The sequence below is a fragment of the Bombina bombina genome, chromosome 12 (assembly GCF_027579735.1).
Source record: "Bombina bombina isolate aBomBom1 chromosome 12, aBomBom1.pri, whole genome shotgun sequence".
NCBI classification, from domain to species: Eukaryota; Metazoa; Chordata; class Amphibia; order Anura; family Bombinatoridae; genus Bombina; species Bombina bombina.
In genome coordinates, this window is record NC_069510.1 from 103974909 (window position 1) to 104001431 (window position 26523).

At 39.4% G+C, this 26523-nt stretch overlaps 1 protein-coding gene across 1 annotated transcript in view; it reads right to left on the minus strand.

The window, feature by feature from the left end:
- Positions 1–26523, minus strand: part of CACNA1F (calcium voltage-gated channel subunit alpha1 F) — a 365125-nt gene that overhangs the window by 42889 nt on the left and 295713 nt on the right. Inside the window, exons 36-39 of the mRNA XM_053695830.1 lie at positions 26130–26289; positions 19598–19725; positions 19055–19151; positions 18781–18883 (exon numbers count right to left, since the gene is read on the minus strand). Coding sequence (XP_053551805.1) covers positions 18781–18883; positions 19055–19151; positions 19598–19725; positions 26130–26289 — 488 coding nt within the window. The remainder of the gene's footprint in view (positions 1–18780; positions 18884–19054; positions 19152–19597; positions 19726–26129; positions 26290–26523) is intronic.

Sequence of the window (26523 nt, forward strand, 5' to 3'; positions counted from 1 at the left end):
GTAGTCCTCTTGGCTAGAGTGGAAATTGCTCCTTCTACCTTGGGTACTGTTTGCCAAGACTCCTTGATAGAGTCCGCTATGGGAAACATCTTTTTAAATATAGGGGATGGAGAAAAAGGGATACCCGGTCTCTCCCATTCCTTAGCAATGATCTCAGTAGCTCGATCTGGTACAGGAAAAACCACCACCAAGGAAGGTACATCAAAATATTTGTTTAGCTTACTGGATTTTTTAGGATTAACTACGACCATGGTGTCGCTGTCGTACAATGTAGCTAAAACCTCCTTTAGTAACAGACGGAGATGTTCTAGCTTAAACCTGAAAGATACAACTTCAGTATCAGCAGGAGGAATTACACCATCAGAATCTGAGATTTCACCCTCAGATGCTACCGAAGTATCCTCCTCCTCAGGCTTCTGAGAGGGGGCATTCGAAATAGCAACAACTGCATCAGTAACCTCGCTTACTGAATGTTTATTCTTCCTCTTACACTTTCCCTGCAACATGGGAAAAGCAGACAACACATCAGAGACTGCAGAAGACATAAGGGTAGCGATGTCTTGCAACGTTACTCCAGTAGAAGTTAGAGAGGAAGAGCAAGGCACTCCATGTGTGGGCGGTAAAATTTGGGACGCTTGAGGAGAAAGCTGCGGCATATATTAAACATTGTCATTAGACTCCTGAACAGCATCCGCCTTAGAAATGTTGGCTTAGAAAAAAGTCTATCCCTATAATTCGACATTCTCACAATACATGAACAGAAAGGGATTGGTGGTTCCACATTGGCATCAAAACATAAAGAACAATTGACATTTTACAGGGCCTCTTGGTCCATTCTGACTCACAGTGGATCAAATTATCAAATAAAAAGTCTAAATTTTTTAATAAAAATTTTAAATAGAAAAAAAGTTACTGTCACTTTAAATTTTAAACCATAACTTTTTTACTTTTTTTTTTATTTTTCTATGCAAAGAGGGCTAAAAATATTGCAAAACACCTCTACACCTCAGCTTACTTTGCTGAGGTGCCTACCTGCCCTGCTGACACCGGCTCTTTAACAATCCCCTTAGTAGAAGATCCGGAACTCGGCAGTAGTTATATTGAACCACTTTCCGGTCCTAGAAACGTATGTCTTTAGAAAAAACTGCGTAATCTTGACTGAGACTGTACTCTCCTTCCCCCCGGTCACAGAAGTAAGGGAAAAGTGGAGTGCAACACAAATTGCCGCCCACCATAGTTCCGCCCATCGTGGGCGTCTCAAAAAAGGAATCTCCCGGTCGGCATCTTTGTTCTAAAGTTAAACCACCGGGAGCAGTGAAAACCACCGAGAAACCTGAGCCTAATTTATCCTCAGCCCCAGTGCCTGCATAACAAACAGTCTACATAAGTCCCCTTTATCTATAAGAGAATTTATGTGTCCCATTCCTTGTAAATAAAGTTATAAAGCAACAATGTATGTCATTGCTCTTTTCATAGGAGACTAAGTATTTTATATAAATTTATAAGTAAATAGAAAGTCCCTTTTGAAGGAGTCCTTTAATAAATATAGTCGTCGTGGTGACAAGGGGCTCCAAAATAACTGTTTACTTAGTCCCAAATGGATAAAGTACTTATCTTTTCTCCAGCGGATAATGCTATTGCTGCAAGACAGCTAGGTGGACACGTATCCATTGTCTCCTCCTGTGTTTGTGGAGCTGAAAGAAGATCCGGACAACTTCTGAGGGTGAGATTCGCGAGGCGAGAAAGCCTCCTAAGACTCTCCTCCAGGGAATGTTCCAGGGTAAAACCAACTTCTTAGTGCTGCTCCTAGTAGCTTGTCTGTGCTGTCTCAGCTCCAGCACAAAAGGTACGATAATTCCTCGTCTACTCCGAGGTTCTGACGTCAGCTGGTCAATACGCCTACTATAGGCTCAGGAGGAGGGTGTGTGTAATCTGTAATCTGCAAGGAATTTGCAGGTAGCGTCCGCTGTATAGGAGAATGCTAGGGGGTCTAGTGGCTCAAGCAATATTTCCGTCCGCTATGGAAAGCAATAATTCAGGACAAAAAAAAATCCACAAAAGATCCGTTCTTGATAAACGAAGAAAGTTCTTATTTATTCAGAAGTGTGATATTAGCACCAAAGTAGGGCTCCTGGGATGTGGCCCTGTGAATGGCCCCACACTGTATGCACACTTGCAGGATATGATGTAGGATTGTGCAGCTTACGGAGTGCCGTGATCATAGCTGCCTTGGGCTATGTTGATTCGGTCCCTCATGTACAGCAACCGATTTAAAATTTGCCTCTTCACTGCCATTGCCTCCAAAAAGTCCTGGACCTGGTCCATTATGCCTCTGTCCTCTGAAGCCACAGGATGAGCAGGTGTCCTGGGTGCCAGCCTGTGGCTAAGGGGGAGGTGCAGGCTTCTGGCTGCCGCTGCAGGCAAAAGCTGAGTAATAAATATGCATGCAGCGATTGTGCCTGCAACAGTAGAGACCATTGTCTGCATTGCCCTTTATAGCACCTATTCAGCTCCTTTCTCTGACACCACTTGTTCAGTGAGAAAGTAATTTCCTGCTTACCTTATAACTGCCGCGCTAGGCATGATATAGTGCAGGAGTTAGGAGGTGAGCAGGAAATTACTTTCTCACTGAACAAGTGGTGTCACAGTGATGTGAAAAAGTGCCGCCCCTTCCATCTGTCGCCCTAGGCCCGTGCCTTGTTTGCCTAGGCGGTAATATGCCCCTGTTGGGAGGAAATCATAGTTAGTCCAGAGGACTGCATAGGTCTTATCCATGACAATAACTTTGGGTCCAGGGACTGCATAGGTTCAAAGGGGTTACCTTGCAAAACAGGAAGAACCCGATTTAAATTCTAAGGGTGAGAAATGGGCCTAATAACAGGGCAAATTCTCACCAAGGGGCATATCTATCAAGCTCCGTATGGAGCTTGTAGCCTCGTGTTTCTAGCAAGCCTTCAGGCTCGCCAGAAACACCAGTTATGAAGCAGCGGTCTAAAGAATGCTGCTCCATAACCTGTCTGCCTGCTCTGAGGAGGGACGGACAGACATCGCCGCAATTCAACCCGATCGAGGTTGATTGACATCCCCCTGCTAGTGGACGATTTGCCGCGAATCTGCAGGGGGCGGCGTTGCACCAGATTAATGCGGAGATCGTATTGCTCTCCGCATTCAGCAAGGTCTGTCGGACATGATCCGCAATGTCCTTTCATAAATATGCCCCCAAGGCTTGAACAAAAGTTTGATCATCAGGTAATTTGGTCAGTTTTTTTTTTTTAAATCTGATCAAAACAGATAATGCTGAAATCTGACACTTTAACTAGCTGATAAACCCTTATCCAGTTCATCTTGAGGGAACTGAAGAATTCAGTGGAATCTAGAAGATTTCCAAGAGAAACCTTTAACAGAACACCAAAGAAAGTAAGCTTTCCAAATCTTATGATAAATTATCTGCATGAACTGCTTTACGGCTTGCATTAGAGTAGTGATAACCAAATCTGAGAAACCTCTGTTTTGTTTTTTTAGAACTAGGCGTTCAACCTCCATGCAGTCAAATTCAGAGATTTGAGATCTGGATAATACAAGGGTCCTTGAGACAGCAAATCTTTCTTTAGGAGTAGAGCCCATGGAGAAAGGGATGACATCTGAATTAGATCTGCATACCAAGTTCTGCCAGAGCTACAAGAATTACAGAAACCAATTCCTGTTTGATTCCGGCAATGACTCTTGGAAAAAGAACAAACAGAGGAAATAGATAGGCCAGATGAAAGGTCCAGACAGACTACAGCATCTATCATGTGAGCTCCTGGATTTCTTGACCTGGCGCAATAAACCGGAAGTTTGCAGTTCAATTTGGATGTCACAAGATCTATTTCTTGTAGACCCCACCTCAGGACTTATTGATCGAACAGTCCTGATGAAGAGACCATTCCCCTGGATGGATAGACAGACTGATGACTTAGGTAATCTGCTTCCCAATTGTTCACTCCCAGAACGTGAATGGCTGATAGGGTGCAGTGGTTTTCCTCTGCCCAAGACAGAATGTGAGATACCTTTTGCATAGTTAAGGGACTTTGAGTCCCTTCCTGATGATTGATGTACGCCACGGCAGTGACATTGTCTGACTTTTCTGTTTGAGAAGAGGCCAAGATTGAAGGGCCCGAAGATGTGCACAAAGTTCTAGGTTGCTGATAGGTAACCTCACCTCCAGAGGGGACCATATTCCCTGCACCCTTTAAGACTTCCAAGCAGCGTCCCAACCCATCAGACTTGCGTCCGTAGTGACTACGGTCCAGATAGGTCGAAGAAGCTCCAAGGGTCAAATAGGGACTTTCCCTCCACCATTAGAGAGATAGTTTGAATGAAGAACTGAGCTCTATCTGCTGTTCCAGATGGAGACAATCCTTTGACCAATGTTGAAGCATAGACAAATGGAGAGGATGAAGATGAAAGCGAGCAAAAGCTACTGCGTCTGACGCTGCTATCTGTCAGTATATTTATGAAAATCTTAGTAGTGCTATCCAAATAATATATATAAGTTTATGGCAGGGTTATAAACACAATACAAAGAAATAGAAACCCTTATCAACCATGCACCTACTAGACCATACAATTAATATAAATATCTGAATTCTTTTATTTAGTTAATATCCATAAACATATTGAACTATATTTGCAGTAAAAGGAAACTAAATAAAAGTTTATATGCGTTAAAACCAACTCTTAAGATATGCTATCCTTCTTACAAAACCCAGAAAAATATACCTTCACAATTCAGCCTTTTATTTATTTAACACAATGGGACTAAAAACCTTTAACATCCAAGCAATACAATTCTAAACAGTGTTTATAAAACAATAGGATAATATATATTCTGCTATTTAACTGCAATTTATCCTAATACAAAATTAACTGACAATATCAGAACTTGCATAGATGAGTTACTTGGTCAATCAGACGCAGATTTAAACAATATATATATAGGCTGTGAAATGCTAATTAAAACACACTATTTCTTTAAATCTATTAAATACAAATTGACTATGCATATAACTTATCTTACAAAACCCTTGTATACATCACCCAAATAAACAGCAATCCGGTTCCCAATGTTTTGCAACGGATCCAATTTGTAGCGGTCTTTAGGTCATCTCATTTGAAAGAAGGTTTTTGCACAAATCAAGGATAAGTTTTAAGCTCCTTGCTGAAGTGAACTTTTTTTTTTTTTAGGTATATCGCAGCCAAAATCAGATCACTAATTTTCAACAAGTTACAGACAACTCTCTCTTGTGCATTCAACACTCCCATTATATAATCATTGATGACATCATGTGGGTGGCACTACGGGAGCTGACCTTCCCATTGGTTATCTGGGAAGTCTAAATCGGATTGGCCCTTGGAAATTTCATTTTTAACAGCCAGAAAGAACCTTCTGGCTGTAGTTCTCGCAACATAACACCAGGTGGCAGCATACAGTACAACATAGCAATACAATACAGCATTTCTGACATTTTTAAGCAAGTTAATTTTTTTTTTTATAAAATGGTTATTTAATCAGATCACACTCTCTGCATTAATCATATATAACCTCAATTACAGATGGTTAATATTAGGTTATTTTTTTTTTATTATTCTGATACCAAATATGTTATATTATTAACATTTTATTATATCAAGGCAATTTAATACTGCTAATTAGTAGCTTAAAATGCATTACAATTTTATCGGTATCCTGGCATTTATATGTGAATAATAGCTTATTTTTAATTCAGTATTGTACTGTATTCCAAGTGAATCCTGTCTATGTAGATCTGAAATAAGAAAATAAATGTTAATAATCACTTCTCTTCAGGTCCATAAACATCTATTCATGTTTTTAAACACACAGAGGCTAAGTAAGATCTTTTATGTTTTCAAAACATATAAATATATATACACATATATATATATATATACACACATATATATATATATATATATATATACACACATACATGCACATTCACTTCTATGTAGATTTGAGATTATCTGTCTGAAAAATATAAACAAAACAGAATTTATTACACATTTTTGACTGATTAAAACAGTTACCTCCCAAGCTTAGCAAATACCCATGTAATAATAATATAGAATTAGACAATTTCCCAAATTTCTATATTTAATACATTCTGGGGCATGTATTTAAACAGAGAGAGAAAAAAAAATGTTTATTTGCTGTCTGCTTACGTGACTTCCAGAGTCACATCTTAGCATTTGTCTGTGTTTTCCAAGGCCTTTATTGCTCCACATGGGGTCAATCCATGAGGAGTTGTAAGAGTCTTTAAAACAGCATATTTCCTGTTTAGCCAGCAGTGCAGATGTGTATTTGATTTTATTTGTGTCACCTTCCCCCAAGAGGGGTTTTCTGCAGTAAGTCTTCAAATAGAGATTCAGTGAGATAGAACTGTTGTATCACACGTGTCAAATTCCAAAGGGGTCCTTGAACACATTCTTTTCTCACCTCACCAAATGTTCTGAGGTTATAAAATCTGCATATATAGTCAAATGAATAGGGTCACTGAGCTATTTCCTTTAGAAAAGAAATGTTTGTGTTTCAAAAAGGCTCTACTGATCGTCAATCCTGATAGACGTGTATTAGAAGCTGTGTTCAACAAACTCATGTTTAATTAATCCTGAGGTCTCATCTAACATATACAGTGTATAAAATATACATATATATATATATATATATATACACATATGTAATATTCATCATAATATTTATATACTCTGACATAAATCCCCCTTCCAACTTCAAATAGATGTAGGACACATGTATTTGAATTGGCTTAAAGTCAGTGGTATTTGATGAGGATCAACCGTATACCTCATAGACAGTCTCTTATGAAGAAAGTTTGTTATTTTGAGCTTTCATGTTTATCAGTTAGGCATCTTTAAATTACAGTATGTCTTTAGTGCATTTGGGGATATGACACTTCATTCTCCCTCTATGACTTGTAGTTGGGACCTGGGATGACATGCCCGCAGTTGATTTATATGTACCCATTTATCTATGAAACCTTCATTTTTGGGGATCCGTATTTTATAGGCCACTGGAGATATTTTGTCAGTAATGACAAAAGGACCTTTCCATGAGGGAAGAAATTTCTTCTCCCTAACCTGATCTCTTCCAAAGTTATAAAGATAAACTTTATCATTTATTTCATATTCCTTTTTGGATGTTTTGAGATCATAATAGGTTTTAGTGGCAGTTGCGGCTCTTTCTAAATTCCTTTGAGCAAATGCAAAGGCATGTTGCAGGTGTTTCCTTAGGTTTTCCACATATTGATGTGTATTGGCAGCGTTTATCAAGTTTTGGTCTGACGTACGGTACAGTAGATGCTGAGGTAGAACCATTCTTCTACCAGTCATCAGTTCAAAAGGTGACATCTTGGTAGCACTACTTGGAGTTGCTCTTAATGCCATTAAGACTAGAGGTAGTTTTATATCCCAGTCTTTACCTGTTTCACTCACAAACTTTTTGAGGATTTTAACAATGGATTGGTTGTAACGCTCTACACCACCACTTGAGGCAGCTCTATAAGCAATATGGAGCTTTCTTTTAACCCCTAGTATTTTCCACATTTTTGTCATCACTTCGCTAGTGAAGTGGGTCCCCCGATCTGATTCGATTCTTTGGGGCAAACCAAATCTGGAAAATACATGGTTGATGAGCAATGCTGCACATGTTTCAGCACTATTGTTAGGTGCACTAATGCACTCTACCCATTTAGTGAACAGGCATGTCACTGTTAACATGTATTTGTTACCTCTTGATGACCTTGTTACTGGACCAATAAAATCAATTTGTATATCTGACCATGGCATTACCATCCCCCTTTTCTGCAATGGCGCTCTATGCATTGGTGCAGTGGGTTGGAACTGTGGGCAGATTAAACACCCTTGACAGTAGGTTTGAACGTCTTTCAACATGTGTGGCCAAAAAGCATAATCACGCAATATTTCATACGTGAGTTTGGCACCGCGATGTCCAGATGTGGGAGCATCATGGGCATGTTGGAGCATTAGACCTCTGAACTTGGTGGGTACTACCCACTGCTGGATGCCAGTTTTGGAGGTTCTAATTAACAAACCATCCTGTAATTTGAATTGTGATTTAGATTTTATTAAGATTCTCAGATCTTCTTTGCCAATACAATCATCTTTTGAGATGGGGTTGCTTTCAGGATCTTCTATGTGTTTATAGAAGATGCCTACAATGGGGTCTTCTTTTTGACTAGTGATCAGGTCCTCACTAGGAGAATCCTGACTCCATTGTACCAAGTTAGGCTCACTCTGTTGTTTTGCCTGGTTTCTGGTAATGGCTTCTACCTGAATTGCACCCATTAAATGGTCAATATTAAGGAGTTCTCCAGTTATGGCTCCTTGTTTGGCTAATGAATCCGCAAGGTCATTGCCTTCCTTATCAGGACCTAGAACTCTGGAATGACCCTTGGTCTTTTTCCAGTGTATTGTTAAATCATTGGATACTACCAGATTATCAATCTCGCAGAACAACTTGCCATGCTTGACTGGTTTGTTATTGCTTTTCTGCATGCCATTTCTTTTCCAAGTTGGCAGGTATTCAACAAAACTGTCACGCACATAATTTGAGTCAGTTATGATCACAAATTCATGAATACCATGTTCAATAGCCATTTCAATGGTTTTGAAAACAGCAGTTAGTTCTGCAACTTGACTGGATCTTGGTCCAATGTTGAAACCTATAGATATATTTGGGAATCCATTTGCCCCAGTTATACCAATGCCAGCGACTAATCTGCGCTCATTATCAATAGTGGCATGGTAAGAACAACCATCAACATATACCCAAGGTAATGTTTGACAATGGTCCTCATTGTACATTTTATATGGGGAAAGCAATTGTTCTTCCAGAAAATCATCTTCTGATAATTCTTCCCCAGGATCTCTATCAGTACAGTCGTGGAGCTCAGCAAGTCCTTGTGCGACTGGATTCTTTTTATTCTGCTTGTAGCGAATTTCTAATGGCCAGCCTTGCAAGGAAAGAGTCCACGCTGTTATGCGGCTATTAGACAAATTCCCATCTCTTATTCTCTCACTTTGCAAATATAGCAAAGGCTGGTGGGCCGTTTCTACAATAATTTTCTCGCCCTGTATATAGCTGCGGAAATTTTGTAGAGCCCATACAGTAGATAAGAGGGCTTTTTCGCAATCGTTAAACTTTATTTCTACTGGGGATAGATTTTTGCTCGCATAAGCAATGGCTTTGTTCAAATTATCATGCTTTTGGTATAACACAGCACTCATGCTTATATCTGTGTAACCTGTCTCTAAGAAGAAAGGTTTACCACCTTCAGGGTACGCTAAGCAAGGTGCTTGAGTGAGTTTTCTCTTCAGCTCTCTGATGGCTGTCTCTTGAGACTCACTCCAGTGCCATTTCACATCTTTCTTTAGAAGAAGTAGTAGTGGTTTAGCTAATTCCGCATAATTATCAATGAATTTGCGAGAATAATTCGTCATACCCAGGAATGATCTCAATTCCTTTAAGTTAGTTGGGTTTTTAGAATTCACTATAGCTTCCACCTTTTTCTTCTGGGGATTTAATCCATCAGAGGTAACTTCATGTCCCAAGAAGTTTACACGAGTGCGGCACCATTGAGCTTTTTGCAGGGATAATTTGACACCTGCCCTTTTAAGTTGGCTGAGGACGTGTTTAAGCTCTGCAATGTGTTTTTCAAAGTCTGTGCTTTTGATTAAAACATCATCAACATAAGATAAGGTCCCCCTTTCCAGTGCGTCAGGCATAGCCTTATGCATGAATACAGCAAATTCATGTCCAGAATTTATGTATCCAAATGGAAGTCTCTGGAATGCATACTGAACCTTTTGGAAGGAGAATGCTAGCTTATATTGGTCCTCTTCATGTACCTTTATGGTCCAATATCCCTGTGCACAATCAATGGCAGTGAATATTTTGGATCCCTGCATTTGTGCTAGACACTGGTCAATGTATGGTACAGGCCAGCCAGACATGTATACTCGTTTGTTTAGCTGTCTTAAGTCAGCACACAAACGCCATTGTCCATTGGGCTTAAGGACACCTAGAATAGGATTATTATAAGAGCTGTGCACCTGTCTGATAATACCTCTTTCTTCCAAATTCCTTATGATCTCTGCAAGAGAATCATATGAGGCTAAGGGAAGTCTGTATTGTTTGACAAATACAGGTGGCGCATTAGGATCTGTTTGTATTCTTGCAATGTGTAAGTCTGTGGTACCACAGTCATAAGAATCCTTAGCGAAAATATCCTTGTACTCCATCAGGAGTTCTCGCAGCTGTTGGCGTTCATCATCGCTAGAACAGCCATTAGCTAAGGATATTTGCTCTTCGACTATTTGCTGAAATCCTGGAAAGATTTCAGGCTGTCCTATTTCATAGGCTTCTTCCAGTCTAGAGGTGAGATCCCCTTGATTATAATTTACATTGCTCCCATGACTCTGGGTATTGGGGTAATCTTGCTGTTTGATTGGCTGATCAAACACCAGAGAGGCTTCTTCAATTTTACAGATGCCTTCCTCTGAGCTGAAGGGATAAATAGACTGAATATTAAATAGACCCTCTGGCATAGATGCAAAGGATTGTTCTATTAATTGTTCTTCAGTTAGGTATCCTTCAGGTATTAGCCCAATTACATTATTCTGGAATCCAAAAGTGTAATAACTTGATTCCAGTGCATATCCTATGGTAGTTCCCTTGGATAATGTTATATCCTGTGGGGTCATGTTATGCACAATAATATTTATTGGAACAGTTCCAATATTCACCATAGGAGTGTAGGTTACTGAGACACCCAGATTGTGTATTCTATGAGAGAGGCAAATCAGTGTTTCAGAAGTTTTTAATTTCTGACCTCTCTTTACCTGTAAGGGTAAAAGAAATTTATCAGCCCCAGCAGGAATTATAACATCGCTAGATACCTGCATATTCACAGCATATGGCAATTGCTGGTTTGATTTCAGGGCTGCATTTTCATCCTGAAATACTTCAGGGTCCCCCTTTAACCTGCTCCAAAGGCAAGAGTTAATCAAATCTATTTGTATGGCATATCTATGTAAGATATCATTGCCAATGTATATTTGATTATGGGGAGTATTTAAAACTAAAAACAGGTGCTTCACTGACTTATTACCAATAGAGATAGATAATAAGCACTTAGCTGTGATGTTATAGCTTTCAGACCTGTCATCCAGGCCGTTGACACAGTGGTCTTGGGGAGAAAGATATTTAATCACTTTAGGTTCAGCTATTTGCGCTAATAAACCTTCGCTTATATAGCTAGCTTCCTGTTTTAAGTTTATTTTAGCATACTTGGTTTTACCAAGGTCATGTACTTGTATAGGGATAAATAGATCCTCTTTAACTCTCTCAATCCCTGTGAGGTATTGAGCATGGTCTCCCCCTTTAGGGATTTTAGGATCCCCCTTGTGGAGTGATATGGTTAATATATCGCCATCTAGGGAGATATTCGCTATCTTTCCGGGCGAAATTTTAAAAGTATTACCATCAGAGCCACTAAAAGGAGTTTGATCATCTATTTGTAGAATAGTGATTTCAGGTACAGAGTTATTCCTGAAATGAATCTCCACAGCATCTGGTTTCTCTTCCACCACGTGACAGCTATGTCGGGTGCGAGATATACCAGATTTTTCATAATTGATAGGCCGTTTAACTTGCGACCAAATTACATTATTTATGCAATCAATTATGGTGCTTAATCGCTTCAGGAGATCACTACCAATAATTAAACGATCAGTTGGCAGATCCACTATAATGACAGGGTGTCTTATGACCCTGTTCCCCAATTTAAATTTTAACCAGGCAGTACCGTAAACTTTTAGGGAGTCACCCCCAACACCTATTAGAGAACCGTCAAATTCTTTTATTTTAGGTTTGTGGGATGTTAGCTCATTTAGCTGTGTGTAGTATCTGTGGGATAAGATAGTTGCCTGTGACCCAGTGTCAATTAATCCCCTGATAGGGTTGGAGACTGAATCTTGCAGCTCAACTAGTACATAATATCTTCCTGCAGTTTCTATCATTTCACACATAAAATTTGCATTCTCATACATTTGTGGGCTTCGCCACGTATTACCTGAGTTTGCCATGCTTTCCGATGCAGAAGAAGCTTCATACCTACCTGTTTCCTCTATGACAGGGTCGGCTGGATTCTTTTGTACTGCATCTGTGGAAACAAGGTTAAGAGAGAGCTGCAAAGGAAGAGATTTGTTAACTTTTTCCGGCTGATGTCGCTCATTGTCACAGCTAATTTGTCCGTTTCCGGTCTGTGGGGAGATAACATGATTAGTATCATTGATATTTATTACTACATTTTGTATATCTCTCCCCTCCCCTTCAGGTGATACTGCAGTATTTATGACTGTGCCTGTGGTCCACTGCTGACCACTGGCTGTACCCCTAAAAAAGTATTGTTCGGTTGCTGAGCCGTAGATTTTTGACTCATATTAGCGATTTGTTCACTCAACCGATTTAATTGGGTAAACAGCATATCTACCTGATTGTACAAATTACCTCTACCCCTGGGCCTATCTCTTGGTGCCCCATTGTACTGATTCCTGGACCATTGGGTTCCCTCAGAATCAGGGCCACTATTTCTATTCTGGCGTGGTTGCCCCTGGGGTTCAGCTTGTTCAGCATTAGTACTTTGGGGAGCATTATATACCTGGGGTGTCTGGTTACCCTGAGAATATCTTCGCCGTCTATTGTATCTACCCTTGCGCGGATACCAATTATTCGGTGAGTATTCTCTTTGTGAGTAATTATTCACCTGATTATGTCCCCCACTTTGGTTATAGTCTCCCTGCGCCTCAACCTGTGTAGGGGGAGGGGCAGAATTAAACCTCTGTGGAGATGGCCTGTTTTGACTGGCCACCTCTGCATAAGTTCTCTTGTTAGACTCCAAATTGAGGGGTTTAGGTGACACCCTAGTTTCTGCTACAATTTTGGGTTTTGATTCCTTTTTAACCCCCTGCTCACTGGACTGCTGAATAGAGTATAATTTTGTACTCTCTTTGATCAGCCATTCCAATGAGCAGTCCTCATCAAAATCTCTAGCTAAGTTGATTTTGATGGGTGTAGGCAATGCTTCAAAAAATAAATTTACAAATTCTGAGCCATCAAATCTGGGATTATCTTCAGCCATACTGTACGCATTTTTCAATACAGAAAGGAATTCGACTGGACTCTGATTCGCACGACACTTTAAACCATATACCGCTATTTTTGCGGCAGTTTTAGTGCGATATTGCCCGAATTCTTTTCTGCATTGTTGTTTTACCCCATTCCAGGAATGAATATTCATATCCTTTAGTGAAGCAAAGAATTTGTGATGCTTACTGTCAAATACCCAAGGCAGAAATTCAATTTTCAATTTCTCACTTGTAACATTCATTATAGCTAACGCATTTTCAAAAGCCTGTAAATGATCAATTACAGATGTTGTTCCCTTATTGGAGAATATAGGTACTGCGCGTTGTACGAAGGTGATTATTTTATGGGAATCATAGACTTTATCAGACTTATTTTGGGATTCTCTGTTAGAGTTTCCCTCCCCCGCATCAGCTGCGCTACAGCTGTCCTCTGGATTTACATCCTGAGGGGATTGTCTATTTGGGAAATCTACTTCTGACCCGTTAGGGGTCATTTGTCTATGTTGTTCTATATATTTTCGTACCTCGTCCCTGACGCGTTCGCTAAAGGAGTTAGCATTATCTGTATTATTCTCATTGCTAATATAGGGGTTTTCATTATGGCGATATGACCTTTTTAAATCGCTTAATTCTCTCTGGCTTTGCGCAAGCTGTTTATTTAAATCTTGTATCTGCGCGATTAAGTCCATATTGTGCTTATCTAAGGTGGCTAGGTTTTGGGCAAATTCATCCATTTTATTTTTGGCTATTTTTAAACCCTCTTCGCGTCTGCGCGAGGAACGAATACTATTTTCTAGCTCCTGTATTTGCAATCGTTTGTCTGTGACACAAAACGACATTTCGTCAATTATGCATATTAGAAGGGGCCAAGATTTTAGTATTAGTTTTTCTCGCTTTTTGGGATCTTTGCATTGATTAATCATTAATAATTCCTGGAAGAATTCATTCTCTTCATTCCACATATTATTATTAACGGTAATATTTTTAGCCCTAGTTTCAAGCATATCCACAAAATCATTTAATTCACCAGCAATATTTAACTTCCCTTTAATGTAACTTAAGATATCTTTCTTAAGGACCTGACCTTTAGTAATGGGTATTGTAATGGGACCAATTTCATTGCTATGTATAGAATTAAATGAGTCACTTCTGGCTACAGACATTATTGTATTGGTTTAGTATTTATTTAAATAAAATGCTAATACAATTTTTGCCAATAAAAAGAGAGAAAAATTTTATATTTCAAAAAAAAAATATATTAATTAATTTTGAAATATGAAAAAAATTAATATTCCGAAATATGAAAAATTAATATTTTTGATTAACTTTGAAAATATGAAAAATTAATATTTTTGATTAATTTTGAAATATGAAAAATTAATATTTTTATTAATTTTTCAAAATTAATCTTTAATAATATTTCAAGATATTAATGTCAATCTCGAAATATGAAAATTAATATTTCAACCTTTCAAAAAAAAAAAAAAAAATTATATCTTCAAAATATTAATATCGAAATATGAATTATTATTTTTTTTTTTTTCTCTTTTATAATAATTTCTATTTACTTACAAATATATTATATCAATTATGATGGATATTATTAAATCTCAGCAGTGCCTCCAATTATTATGTCAGTATATTTATGAAAATCTTAGTAGTGCTATCCAAATAATATATATAAGTTTATGGCAGGGTTATAAACACAATACAAAGAAATAGAAACCCTTATCAACCATGCACCTACTAGACCATACAATTAATATAAATATCTGAATTCTTTTATTTAGTTAATATCCATAAACATATTGAACTATATTTGCAGTAAAAGGAAACTAAATAAAAGTTTATATGCGTTAAAACCAACTCTTAAGATATGCTATCCTTCTTACAAAACCCAGAAAAATATACCTTCACAATTCAGCCTTTTATTTATTTAACACAATGGGACTAAAAACCTTTAACATCCAAGCAATACAATTCTAAACAGTGTTTATAAAACAATAGGATAATATATATTCTGCTATTTAACTGCAATTTATCCTAATACAAAATTAACTGACAATATCAGAACTTGCATAGATGAGTTACTTGGTCAATCAGACGCAGATTTAAACAATATATATATAGGCTGTGAAATGCTAATTAAAACACACTATTTCTTTAAATCTATTAAATACAAATTGACTATGCATATAACTTATCTTACAAAACCCTTGTATACATCACCCAAATAAACAGCAATCCGGTTCCCAATGTTTTGCAACGGATCCAATTTGTAGCGGTCTTTAGGTCATCTCATTTGAAAGAAGGTTTTTGCACAAATCAAGGATAAGTTTTAAGCTCCTTGCTGAAGTGAACTTTTTTTTTTTTTAGGTATATCGCAGCCAAAATCAGATCACTAATTTTCAACAAGTTACAGACAACTCTCTCTTGTGCATTCAACACTCCCATTATATAATCATTGATGACATCATGTGGGTGGCACTACGGGAGCTGACCTTCCCATTGGTTATCTGGGAAGTCTAAATCGGATTGGCCCTTGGAAATTTCATTTTTAACAGCCAGAAAGAACCTTCTGGCTGTAGTTCTCGCAACATAACACCAGGTGGCAGCATACAGTACAACATAGCAATACAATACAGCATTTCTGACATTTTTAAGCAAGTTAATTTTTTTTTTTATAAAATGGTTATTTAATCAGATCACACTCTCTGCATTAATCATATATAACCTCAATTACAGATGGTTAATATTAGGTTATTTTTTTTTTATTATTCTGATACCAAATATGTTATATTATTAACATTTTATTATATTAAGGTAATTTAATACTGCTAATTAGTAGCTTAAAATGCATTACAATTTTATCGGTATCCTGGCATTTATATGTGAATAATAGCTTATTTTTAATTCAGTATTGTACTGTATTCCAAGTGAATCCTGTCTATGTAGATCTGAAATAAGAAAATAAATGTTAATAATCACTTCTCTTCAGGTCCATAAACACCTATTCATGTTTTTAAACACACAGAGGCTAAGTAAGATCTTTTATGTTTTCAAAACATATAAATATATATACACATATATATATATATATACACACATATATATATATATATATATATATACACACATACATGCACATTCACTTCTATGTAGATTTGAGATTATCTGTCTGAAAAATATAAACAAAACAGAATTTATTACACATTTTTGACTGATTAAAACAGTTACCTCCCAAGCTTAGCAAATACCCATGTAATAATAATATAGAATTAGACAATTTCCCAAATTTCTATATTTAATACATTCTGGGGCATGTATTTAAACAGAGAGAGAAAAAAAAATGTTTATTTGCTGTCTGCTTACGTGACTTCCAGAGTCACATCTTAGCATTTGTCTGTGTTTTCCAAGGCCTTTATTGCTCCACATGGGGTCAATCCATGAGGAGTTGTAAGAGTCTTTAAAACAGCATATTTCCTGTTTAGCCAGCAGTGCAGATGTGTATTTGATTTTATTTGTGTCACCTTCCCCCAAGAGGGGTTTTCTGCAGTAAGTCTTCAAATAGAGATTCAGTGAGATAGAACTGTTGTATCACACGTGTCAAATTCCAAAGGGGTCCTTGAACACATTCTTTTCTCACCTCACCAAATGTTCTGAGGTTATAAAATCTGCATATATAGTCAAATGAATAGGGTCACTGAGCTATTTCCTTTAGAAAAGAAATGTTTGTGTTTCAAAAAGGCTCTACTGATCGTCAATCCTGATAGACGTGTATTAGAAGCTGTGTTCAACAAACTCATGTTTAATTAATCCTGAGGTCTCATCTAACATATACAGTGTATAAAATATACATATATATATATATATATATATACACATATGTAATATTCATCATAATATTTATATACTCTGACATATCATAAGACCCACTACTTCCATACATTGTGCTACATATGGAGAATGAGCCATCTGTAGGGAATGACAGGCAGACTGAAGTTTGGTTCTGAGAAGGTCTGTGAGAAATGAAGCACATTTAAACCAAGTCTATTATCACTCCCAGAAAAACCAACCTTGTTACTGGTGATAAAGAACTTTTGGGGACATTGATTTCTCATCTATGTTTCTGAAGGAAAGATACCATTCTGTGGGTATGAACAGTAGCCAGAGAAAGAGACGGAGTTTGGACCAAAATATCGTCCAAATAAGGGGAAATTGAGATTCCCTGAACTGTTATCACTGCCAAGAGACCCCCTAATACCTTTATGAAGATGTGAGGGGTGGTGGCCAGACCGAAGGGGAGGACCACAAATTGTTGACAAAAGCAAACCTTAGAAACTAGAAATTATCTTTGAGAATTGGGATGTGCAGATATGCATCCTTTAAGTCTATGGTTGTCATTAATTGACCCTGCTGAACTAGAGATTGGAACAGGTTGGATCACTCCCATGTCCTCTAAATCTTAATCAGATTGAACAAAGGAAGCCGCCTTTACAGGATCCTTTGTAATGTGAAACAGATTAAACCGTTCCCAGGGAGGTCTGATGTGAAAACCTATGCGATAGCCCTGGGATATAATATTGAGAACCCAGGGATCCTGAACTGATCGAGACCAAGCCTTCTGAAACCGGATATGGCCCATGTGTACTTTCTGTCTCTTTGTGTTGAAAAGAGATTTAAAAAGCGTGTGATAAGAGGCAGCCCTCAAAGGCTTAGAAATTAGCATATGAGCCTACCCGTGTTTAGTTTAAACTAAGAATACCAAGAGAAAAAAGCAAATTTGATGATAAAAGTAAATTGGAAAGTTGATTAAAATTAAAAGTCCTATCTGAATAATGAAAGTTTAATTTATACTAGACTGTCCCTTTAAGTAGGATGGGAAAGCTTTAGTTTGAGAAGTTTGAATTTTATAATCTTAATTCTCAAAGTTTACTTTAAATTTGCATTGTTTTATATTACATGATTGTTGGTGATCCCCTAGTTTAAATTTAAACAATAGGGTTGGGCTGCTCTGTTCCTATTGAGATTTCTGCATGTTTTTTATTTTAACTTAAATGGACATAAAACCACACATTTTTTTTTAAAGATTCAGATATAGCACGTGATTTTAACAACTTTAAAAAAAAAAGATCAAATTTGCTTCCTTCTCTTGGTATCCTTTGTTGAAGAAGCAGCTATGCACTACAGGGAGATAGCTGAACACATTTGGAGAACCAGTAAAAATAGGCATTTATGTGCAGTGACCAATCAGCTGCTAGCTCTTTGTAATGCAGTGCTGCTCCTGAGCCTACCTAGTTATGCTTTTCAACAAAGGATACAAAGAGAATAAAGAAAATTCAATAATAGAAGTATATTGGAAAGTTGTTTAAAATCACATGTTCTGTCTGAATCATGAAAGAATCATGTCCCACATTACTAACATTTTATATTTCAAATCTTCAGAAGTGATCTATCTTAAAATCTGGTAGTTTTGTAACATTTTAATCATCTACCTCACTGGTGCTGTTGTCGGCGAGGGAGTTTATACCGTACCTTCAGTTTTTATTCTCAGCGAGGTGCGCACAAGGGCAAAGAGTGTGGCATTAAACGTCACAGTGCCGTCTGAATTCAGGGGCATGTTCATGGCAACGAGTCTCTGGGGAGAGATAAAATAATGAGGTGGAGTGTACGGTGCCTTACCTGTATCTAATGAATTAATATATTTATACAGGCTGGTATAGGAAGACACGCATGAATTTTAAGTCTATCTTTAGGTCCTTTAAGTCTACACATCAGGGTTTTTCTCATGTACAATTGTATCTCTCACCTTACATGCCACACGATGTGGGCACAGCTTGCCAAAGCCCAAGGGAGGTTGAATTCTGCGCAATAAAGTCACCACGTCCAGATGTTTGATACGACCCCTGGTGGGAGAAGGTAGACCATTAGACCATCACATCTGTTTAAAGCTATTGGTGATAGTTGATGAGAAGTAGGTGATATGAGAAAGGTTGTGGATTAGAGCCCAGTGATCAACATTCTCCAGCTTGGAGATAAATCATAAAGCAGACTTCACAGGGGTTGAACTTAGTGAATTCTGTAAGAAAAAGCATGGAACCTAAAAAATCCCAGAGAGATGAGAGCTGGAGGGGATGACAAAGAGCTAGGGACGGAGACAGAGAAGTGGGAAGGGAGACAGAGAGCTGGGAGAGAGTGATAAATTGCTGGGATACTGTATTAAGAGGGAAACCGATGGGGAGGTGCGTTAGTGAAAATGAGAGCCATCAGATAGTGGGTCATGGTAAACTTATAAAGTGCAAATATTGTGGTGCCCCGTTTGTTCAGTTTTTATTGATGTTGAGTTACTCACTTGGCTTCTGGGTCATACTCAGACCAAATCCTCTTAAACTCATCCAGGTGATGGGGGCCCAGAATTGACCAATCACGTGTCAGGTAATCAAAGTTATCCATAATGACAGCCACAAACAGGTTAATGATCTGGGGAAGAGGACATCAAACCCGATTTACCTAGAGTGTCATCAGCAATGTGTAGTAATGGGAGAAGCACAAAGCTAAAGGGAAATAACATAATTTATGCTTACCTGATAAATTCCTTTCTTCTGTAGTGTGATCAGTCCACGGGTCATCATTACTTCTGGGATATTACTCCTCCCCAACAGGAAGTGCAAGAGGATTCACCCAGCAGAGCTGCATATAGCTCCTCCCCTCTACGTCACTCCCAGTCATTCGACCAAGGACCAACGAGAAAGGAAAAGCCAAGGGTGAAGTGGTGACTGGAGTATAAATTAAAAAATATTTACCTGCCTTAAAAACAGGGCGGGCCGTGGACTGATCACACTACAGAAGAAAGGAATTTATCAGGTAAGCATAAATTATGTTTTATTGTGTTAAGTGTGATCAGTCCACGGGTCATCATTACTTCTGGGATACCAATACCAAAGCAAAAGTACACGGATGACGGGAGGGATAGGCAGGCTCTTTATACAGAAGGAACCACTGCCTGAAGAACCTTTCTCCCAAAAATAGCCTCCGATGAAGCAAAAGTGTCAAATTTGTAAAATTTGGAAAAAGTATGAAGCGAAGACCAAGTTGCAGCCTTGCAAATCTGCTCAACAGAGGCCTCATTCTTGAAGGCCCAAGTGGAAGCCACAGCTCTAGTAGAATGAGCTGTAATTCTTTCAGGAGGCTGCTGTCCAGCAGTCTCATAAGCTAAACAAATTATGCTACGAAGCCAAAAAGAAAGAGAGGTAGCAGAAGCTTCTTGACCTCTCCTCTGTCCAGAGTAAACGACAAACAGAGAAGACGTTTGTCGAAATTCCTTAGTTGCCTGTAAGTAAAATTTTAGAGCACGGACTACATCCAGGTTGTGCAGTAGACGTTCCTTCTTCGAAGAAGGATTTGGGCACAAGGAAGGAACAACAATCTCTTGATTGATATTCCTGTTAGTAACTACCTTAGGTAAGAACCCAGGTTTAGTACGCAGAACTACCTTATCCGAATGAAAAATCAAATAAGGAGAATCACAATGTAAGGCTGATAATTCAGAGACTCTTCGAGCCGAGGAAATAGCCATTAAAAATAGAACTTTCCAAGATAACAACTTTATATCAATGGAATGAAGGGGTTCAAACGGAACGCCCTGTAAAACATTAAGAACAAGGTTTAAACTCCATGGTGGAGCAACAGATTTAAACACAGGCTTAATCCTGGCCAAAGCCTGACAAAAAGCCTGGACGTCAGGAACTTCTGACAGACGTTTGTGTAACAGAATGGACAGAGCTGAGATCTGTCCCTTTAAAGAACTAGCAGATAAACCCTTTTCTAAACCTTCTTGTAGAAAAGACAATATCCTAGGAATCCTAACCTTACTCCAAGAGTAACCTTTGGATTCACACCAATATAGGTATTTACGCCATATCTTATGGTAAATCTTTCTGGTAACAGGCTTCCTAGCCTGTATTAAGGTATCAATAACTGACTCGGAAAACCCACGTCTTGATAAAATCAAGCATTCAATTTCCAAGCAGTCAGCTTCAGAGAAGTTAGATTTTGATGTCTGAAGGGACCCTGTATCAGAAGGTCCTGTTTCAGAGGTAGAGACCAAGGTGGACAGGATGACATGTCCACCAGGTCTGCATACCAAGTCCTGCGTGGCCACGCAGGAGCTAATAGAATCACTGATGCTCTCTCTTGTTTGATTCTGGCAATCAATCGAGGAAGCATCGGGAAGGGTGGAAACACGTAAGCCATCCTGAAGTCCCAAGGTGCTGTCAGGGCATCTATCAGGACTGCTCCTGGATCCCTGGATCTGGACCCGTAACGAGGAAGCTTGGCGTTCTGTCGAGACGCCATGAGATCTATCTCTGGTTTGCCCCAACGTCGAAGTATTTGGGAAAAGACCTCCGGATGGAGTTCCCACTCCCCCGGATGAAAAGTCTGACGACTTAAGAAATCCGCCTCCCAGTTCTCCACTCCCGGGATGTGGATTGCTGACAGGTGGCAAGAGTGAGACTCTGCCCAGCGAATTATCTTTGATACTTCCATCATAGCTAGGGAGCTTCTTGTCCCTCCCTGATGGTTGATGTAAGCTACAGTCGTGATGTTGTCCGACTGAAACCTGAAGAACCCCCGAGTTGTCAACTGGGGCCAAGCCAGGAGGGCATTGAGAACTGCTCTCAATTCCAGAATGTTTATTGGCAGGAGACTCTCCTCCTGACTCCATTGTCCCTGAGCCTTCAGAGAATTCCAGACGGCACCCCAACCTAGAAGGCTGGCGTCTGTTGTTACAATTGTCCAGTCTGGTCTGCTGAATGGCATCCCCCTGGACAGATGTGGCCGAGAAAGCCACCATAGAAGAGAATTTCTGGTCTCTTGATCCAGATTCAGAGAAGGGGATAAGTCTGAGTAATCCCCATTCCACTGACTTAGCATGCACAGTTGCAGTGGTCTGAGGTGTAAGCGTGCAAAGGGTACTATGTCCATTGCCGCTACCATTAAGCCGATTACCTCCATGCATTGAGCCACTGACGGGTGTTGAATGGAATGAAGGGTGCGGCAAGCACTTTGAAGTCTTGTTAAGGTAAATCTTCATTTCTACAGAATCTATAAGAGTCCCCAGGAAGGGAACTCTTGTGAGTGGAAAGAGTGAACTTTTCTTTTCGTTCACCTTCCATCCATGTGACCTTAGAAATGCCAGTACTAACTCTGTATGAGACTTGGCAGTTTGAAAGCTTGAAGCTTGAATCAGAATGTCGTCTAGGTACGGAGCTACCGAGATTCCCCGCGGTCTTAGTACCGCCAGAAGAGCACCCAGAACCTTTGTGAAGATTCTTGGAGCTGTAGCCAATCCGAATGGAAGAGCCACAAACTGGTAATGCCTGTCTAGGAAGGCAAACCTTAGGTACCGGTAATGATCTTTGTGAATCGGTATGTGAAGGTAGGCATCTTTTAAATCTACAGTGGTCATGTACTGACCCTCTTGGATCATAGGTAAAATTGTCCGAATAGTCTCCATCTTGAACGATGGAACTCTTAGGAATTTGTTTAGGATCTTTAAGTCCAGGATTGGTCTGAAAGTTCCCTCTTTTTTGGGAACCACAAACAGATTTGAGTAAAACCCCTGTCCCTGTTCCGATCGTGGAACAGGATGGATTACTCCCATTAACAAGAGCTCTTGTACGCAGCGTAGAAACGCCTCTTTCTTTGTCTGGATTGTTGACAACCTTGACAGATGAAATCTCTCTCTTGGAGGAGAGTATTTGAAGTCCAGAAGGTATCCCTGAGATATTATCTCTAGCGCCCAGGGATCCTGGACATCTCTTGCCCAAGCCTGGGCGAAGAGAGAAAGTCTGCCCCCCACTAGATCCGATCCCGGATCGGGGGCCCTCAATTCATGCTGTTTTAGGGGCAGCAGCAGGTTTCCTGGTCTGCTTGACCTTGTTCCAGGACTGGTTAGGTTTCCAGCCTTGTCTGTAGCGAGCAACAGCTCCTTCCTGTCTTGGTGCAGAGGAAGTTGATGCTGCTCCAGCTTTGAAATTACGAAAGGAACGAAAATTAGACTGTCTAGCCTTAGCTTTGGCTTTGTCCTGAGGCAGGGCATGGCCTTTACCTCCTGTAATGTCAGCGATAATCTCTTTCAACCCGGGCCCGAATAAGGTCTGCCCTTTGAAAGGTATATTAAGCAATTTAGACTTAGAAGTAACATCAGCTGACCAGGATTTTAGCCACAGCGCCCTGCGTGCCTGAATGGCGAATCCTGAATTCTTCGCCGTAAGTTTAGTAAGATGTACTACGGCCTCCGAAATGAATGAATTAGCTAGTTTAAGGACTCTAAGCCTGTCCGTAATGTCGTCCAGAGTAGCTGAACTAATGTTCTCTTCCAGAGACTCAATCCAGAATGCCGCTGCAGCCGTGATCGGCGCAATGCATGCAAGGGGTTGCAATATAAAACCTTGTTGAACAAACATTTTCTTAAGGTAACCCTCTAATTTTTTATCCATTGGATCTGAAAAAGCACAGCTATCCTCCACCGGGATAGTGGTACGCTTAGCTAAAGTAGAAACTGCTCCCTCCACCTTAGGGACCGTTTGCCATAAGTCCCGTGTGGTGGCGTCTATTGGAAACATCTTTCTAAATATCGGAGGGGGTGAGAACGGCACACCGGGTCTATCCCACTCCTTAGTAACAATTTCAGTAAGTCTCTTAGGTATAGGAAAAACCTCAGTACTCGCCGGTACCGCAAAATATTTATCCAACCTACACATTTTCTCTGGTATTGCAACTGTGTTACAATCATTCAGAGCCGCTAACACCTCCCCTAGTAATACACGGAGGTTTTCCAGTTTAAATTTAAAATTTGAAATATCTGAATCCAGTCTGTTTGGATCAGAACCGTCACCCACAGAATGAAGTTCTCCGTCCTCATGTTCTGCCACCTGTGACGCAGTGTCTGACATGGCCCTAATATTATCAGCGCACTCTGTTCTCACCCCAGAGTGATCACGCTTACCTCTTAGTTCTGGTAATTTAGCCAAAACTTCAGTCATAACAGTAGCCATATCCTGTAATGTGATTTGTAATGGCCGCCCAGATGTACTCGGCGCTACAATATCACGCACCTCCCGATCGGGAGATGCAGGTACTGACACGTGAGGCGAGTTAGTCGGCATAACTCTCCCCTCGTTGTTTGGTGAAATTTGTTCAATTTGTACAGATTGACTTTTATTTAAAGTAGCATCAATACAGTTAGTACATAAATTTCTATTGGGCTCCACTTTGGCATTGCAACAAATGACACAGGTATCATCCTCTGAATCAGACATGTTTAACACACTAGCAAATAAACTTGCAACTTGGAATACAATTCAATAAGAATAATATTAAAAACGTACTGTGCCTTTAAGAAGCACAGAAGATCTATGACAGTTGAAAATTAATAAATTGAAAACAGTTATAGTGTAAACAACATAACTTTAGCAAAGGTTTAATCCCATTAGCAAAGATAACAAATTCTGAAAGCAGGAAACAAATTACAGAATAAACGTTTTTTATCTCAGTCAACTATAATTCTCACAGCTCTGCTGAGAGAAATTACCTCCCTCAAAATAAGTTTTGAAGACCCCTGAGCTCTGTAGAGATGAACCGGATCATGCAGGAAATACAATGAGCTACTGACTGAAATATTTGATGCGTAGCAAAAGCGCCAAAAAACGGCCCCTCCCCCTCACACACAGCAGTGAGAGAGAACAGAAACTGTCAGAAAAAAGATTAAGCAACTGCCAAGTGGAAAAATAGTGCCCAAACATTTATTCACTCAGTACCTCAGCAAATGAAAACGATTTTACATTCCAGCAAAAACGTTAAACATAATTTCTAGTTATTAAACAGCTTTATGTAATTCTTACAGTGTAATTCTAGTGAAGTACCATTCCCCAGAATACTGAAGTGAAAGTATACATACATGACATTATATCGGTATGGCAGGATTTTCTCATCAATTCCATTGTCAGAAAATAAAAGCTGCTACATACCTCTATGCAGATTCATCTGCCCGCTGTCCCCTGATCTGAAGTTTACCTCTCCTCAGATGGCCGAGAAACAGCAATATGATCTTAACTACTCCGGCTAAAATCATAGCAAAAACTCTGGTAGATTCTTCTTCAAACTCTGCCAGAGAGGTAATAACACACTCCGGTGCTATTTTAAAATAACAAACTTTTGATTGAAGATATAAAACTAAGTATAATCACCATAGTCCTCTCACACATCCTATCTAGTCGTTGGGTGCAAGAGAATGACTGGGAGTGACGTAGAGGGGAGGAGCTATATGCAGCTCTGCTGGGTGAATCCTCTTGCACTTCCTGTTGGGGAGGAGTAATATCCCAGAAGTAATGATGACCCGTGGACTGATCACACTTAACAGAAGAAATCTGGCTTTATGTTTGATTAACACTTTGGATTTGACAATGGGCATCTCTTTTAAGGCATTCTGTAATCCTACATTCTTTGTCAACCCCAGTTACCGCTGGATCTATAATGTGACCAGGTCAGGAGACCCAGAAAGCATTGGATAGAGGTGACACAGGAAAAAGCATATTCCATCTAATAGTGTTTGTTGAAGAGAAATTACCCTCAAAATTAATCTATGAGCATGCGCTCACATGACATTTTTTTTTTTTTTTTAAAGTTTTTATTGTTTTAAAACAGCATAAACAACAAGAATAATAGTGACAGCACTTAAAACATACAATGAGCAATGACAGATAATGCTCACATGACATTTTAATCAGCTGTATCGTTGGGTTTAGACTGTAGTGGACAAAGAGCTAGGGACGTCATTTCATTCTTATACCCAGCCCCAGACCCCAGTTCTCCTTACTCACCAGGAAAGCGCAGAGCATGAAGAAGCTAATGAAATAGACAATGGCAAAGTTACTGCCGCAAGTAAACTCTTCATCAGGGGCAAAGTCAGATTCAATGTCACATCGCTTGCCGGGCAGACTGGCCAACATAATCTCCTGCCAGGCCTCACCAGTGGCGCACCTGGAAGATTTTATCAGTGCATGACAATGGCTGCCCATGTGTAACACTATACACTGTGTGCATTGTGTATGTGTCACAATAGCGATTGTGTGTACATAGTCTGTGTGTGTGTGTGTAAGCACTGGTGCCCACCTGTTGTGTGTGTGTAAGGACTAGTGCCCACATGCTGTGTCTTTGTGTGTGTGTAAGGACTGCTGCCCACATGTTGTGTGTGTGTAAGGACTAGTGCCCACA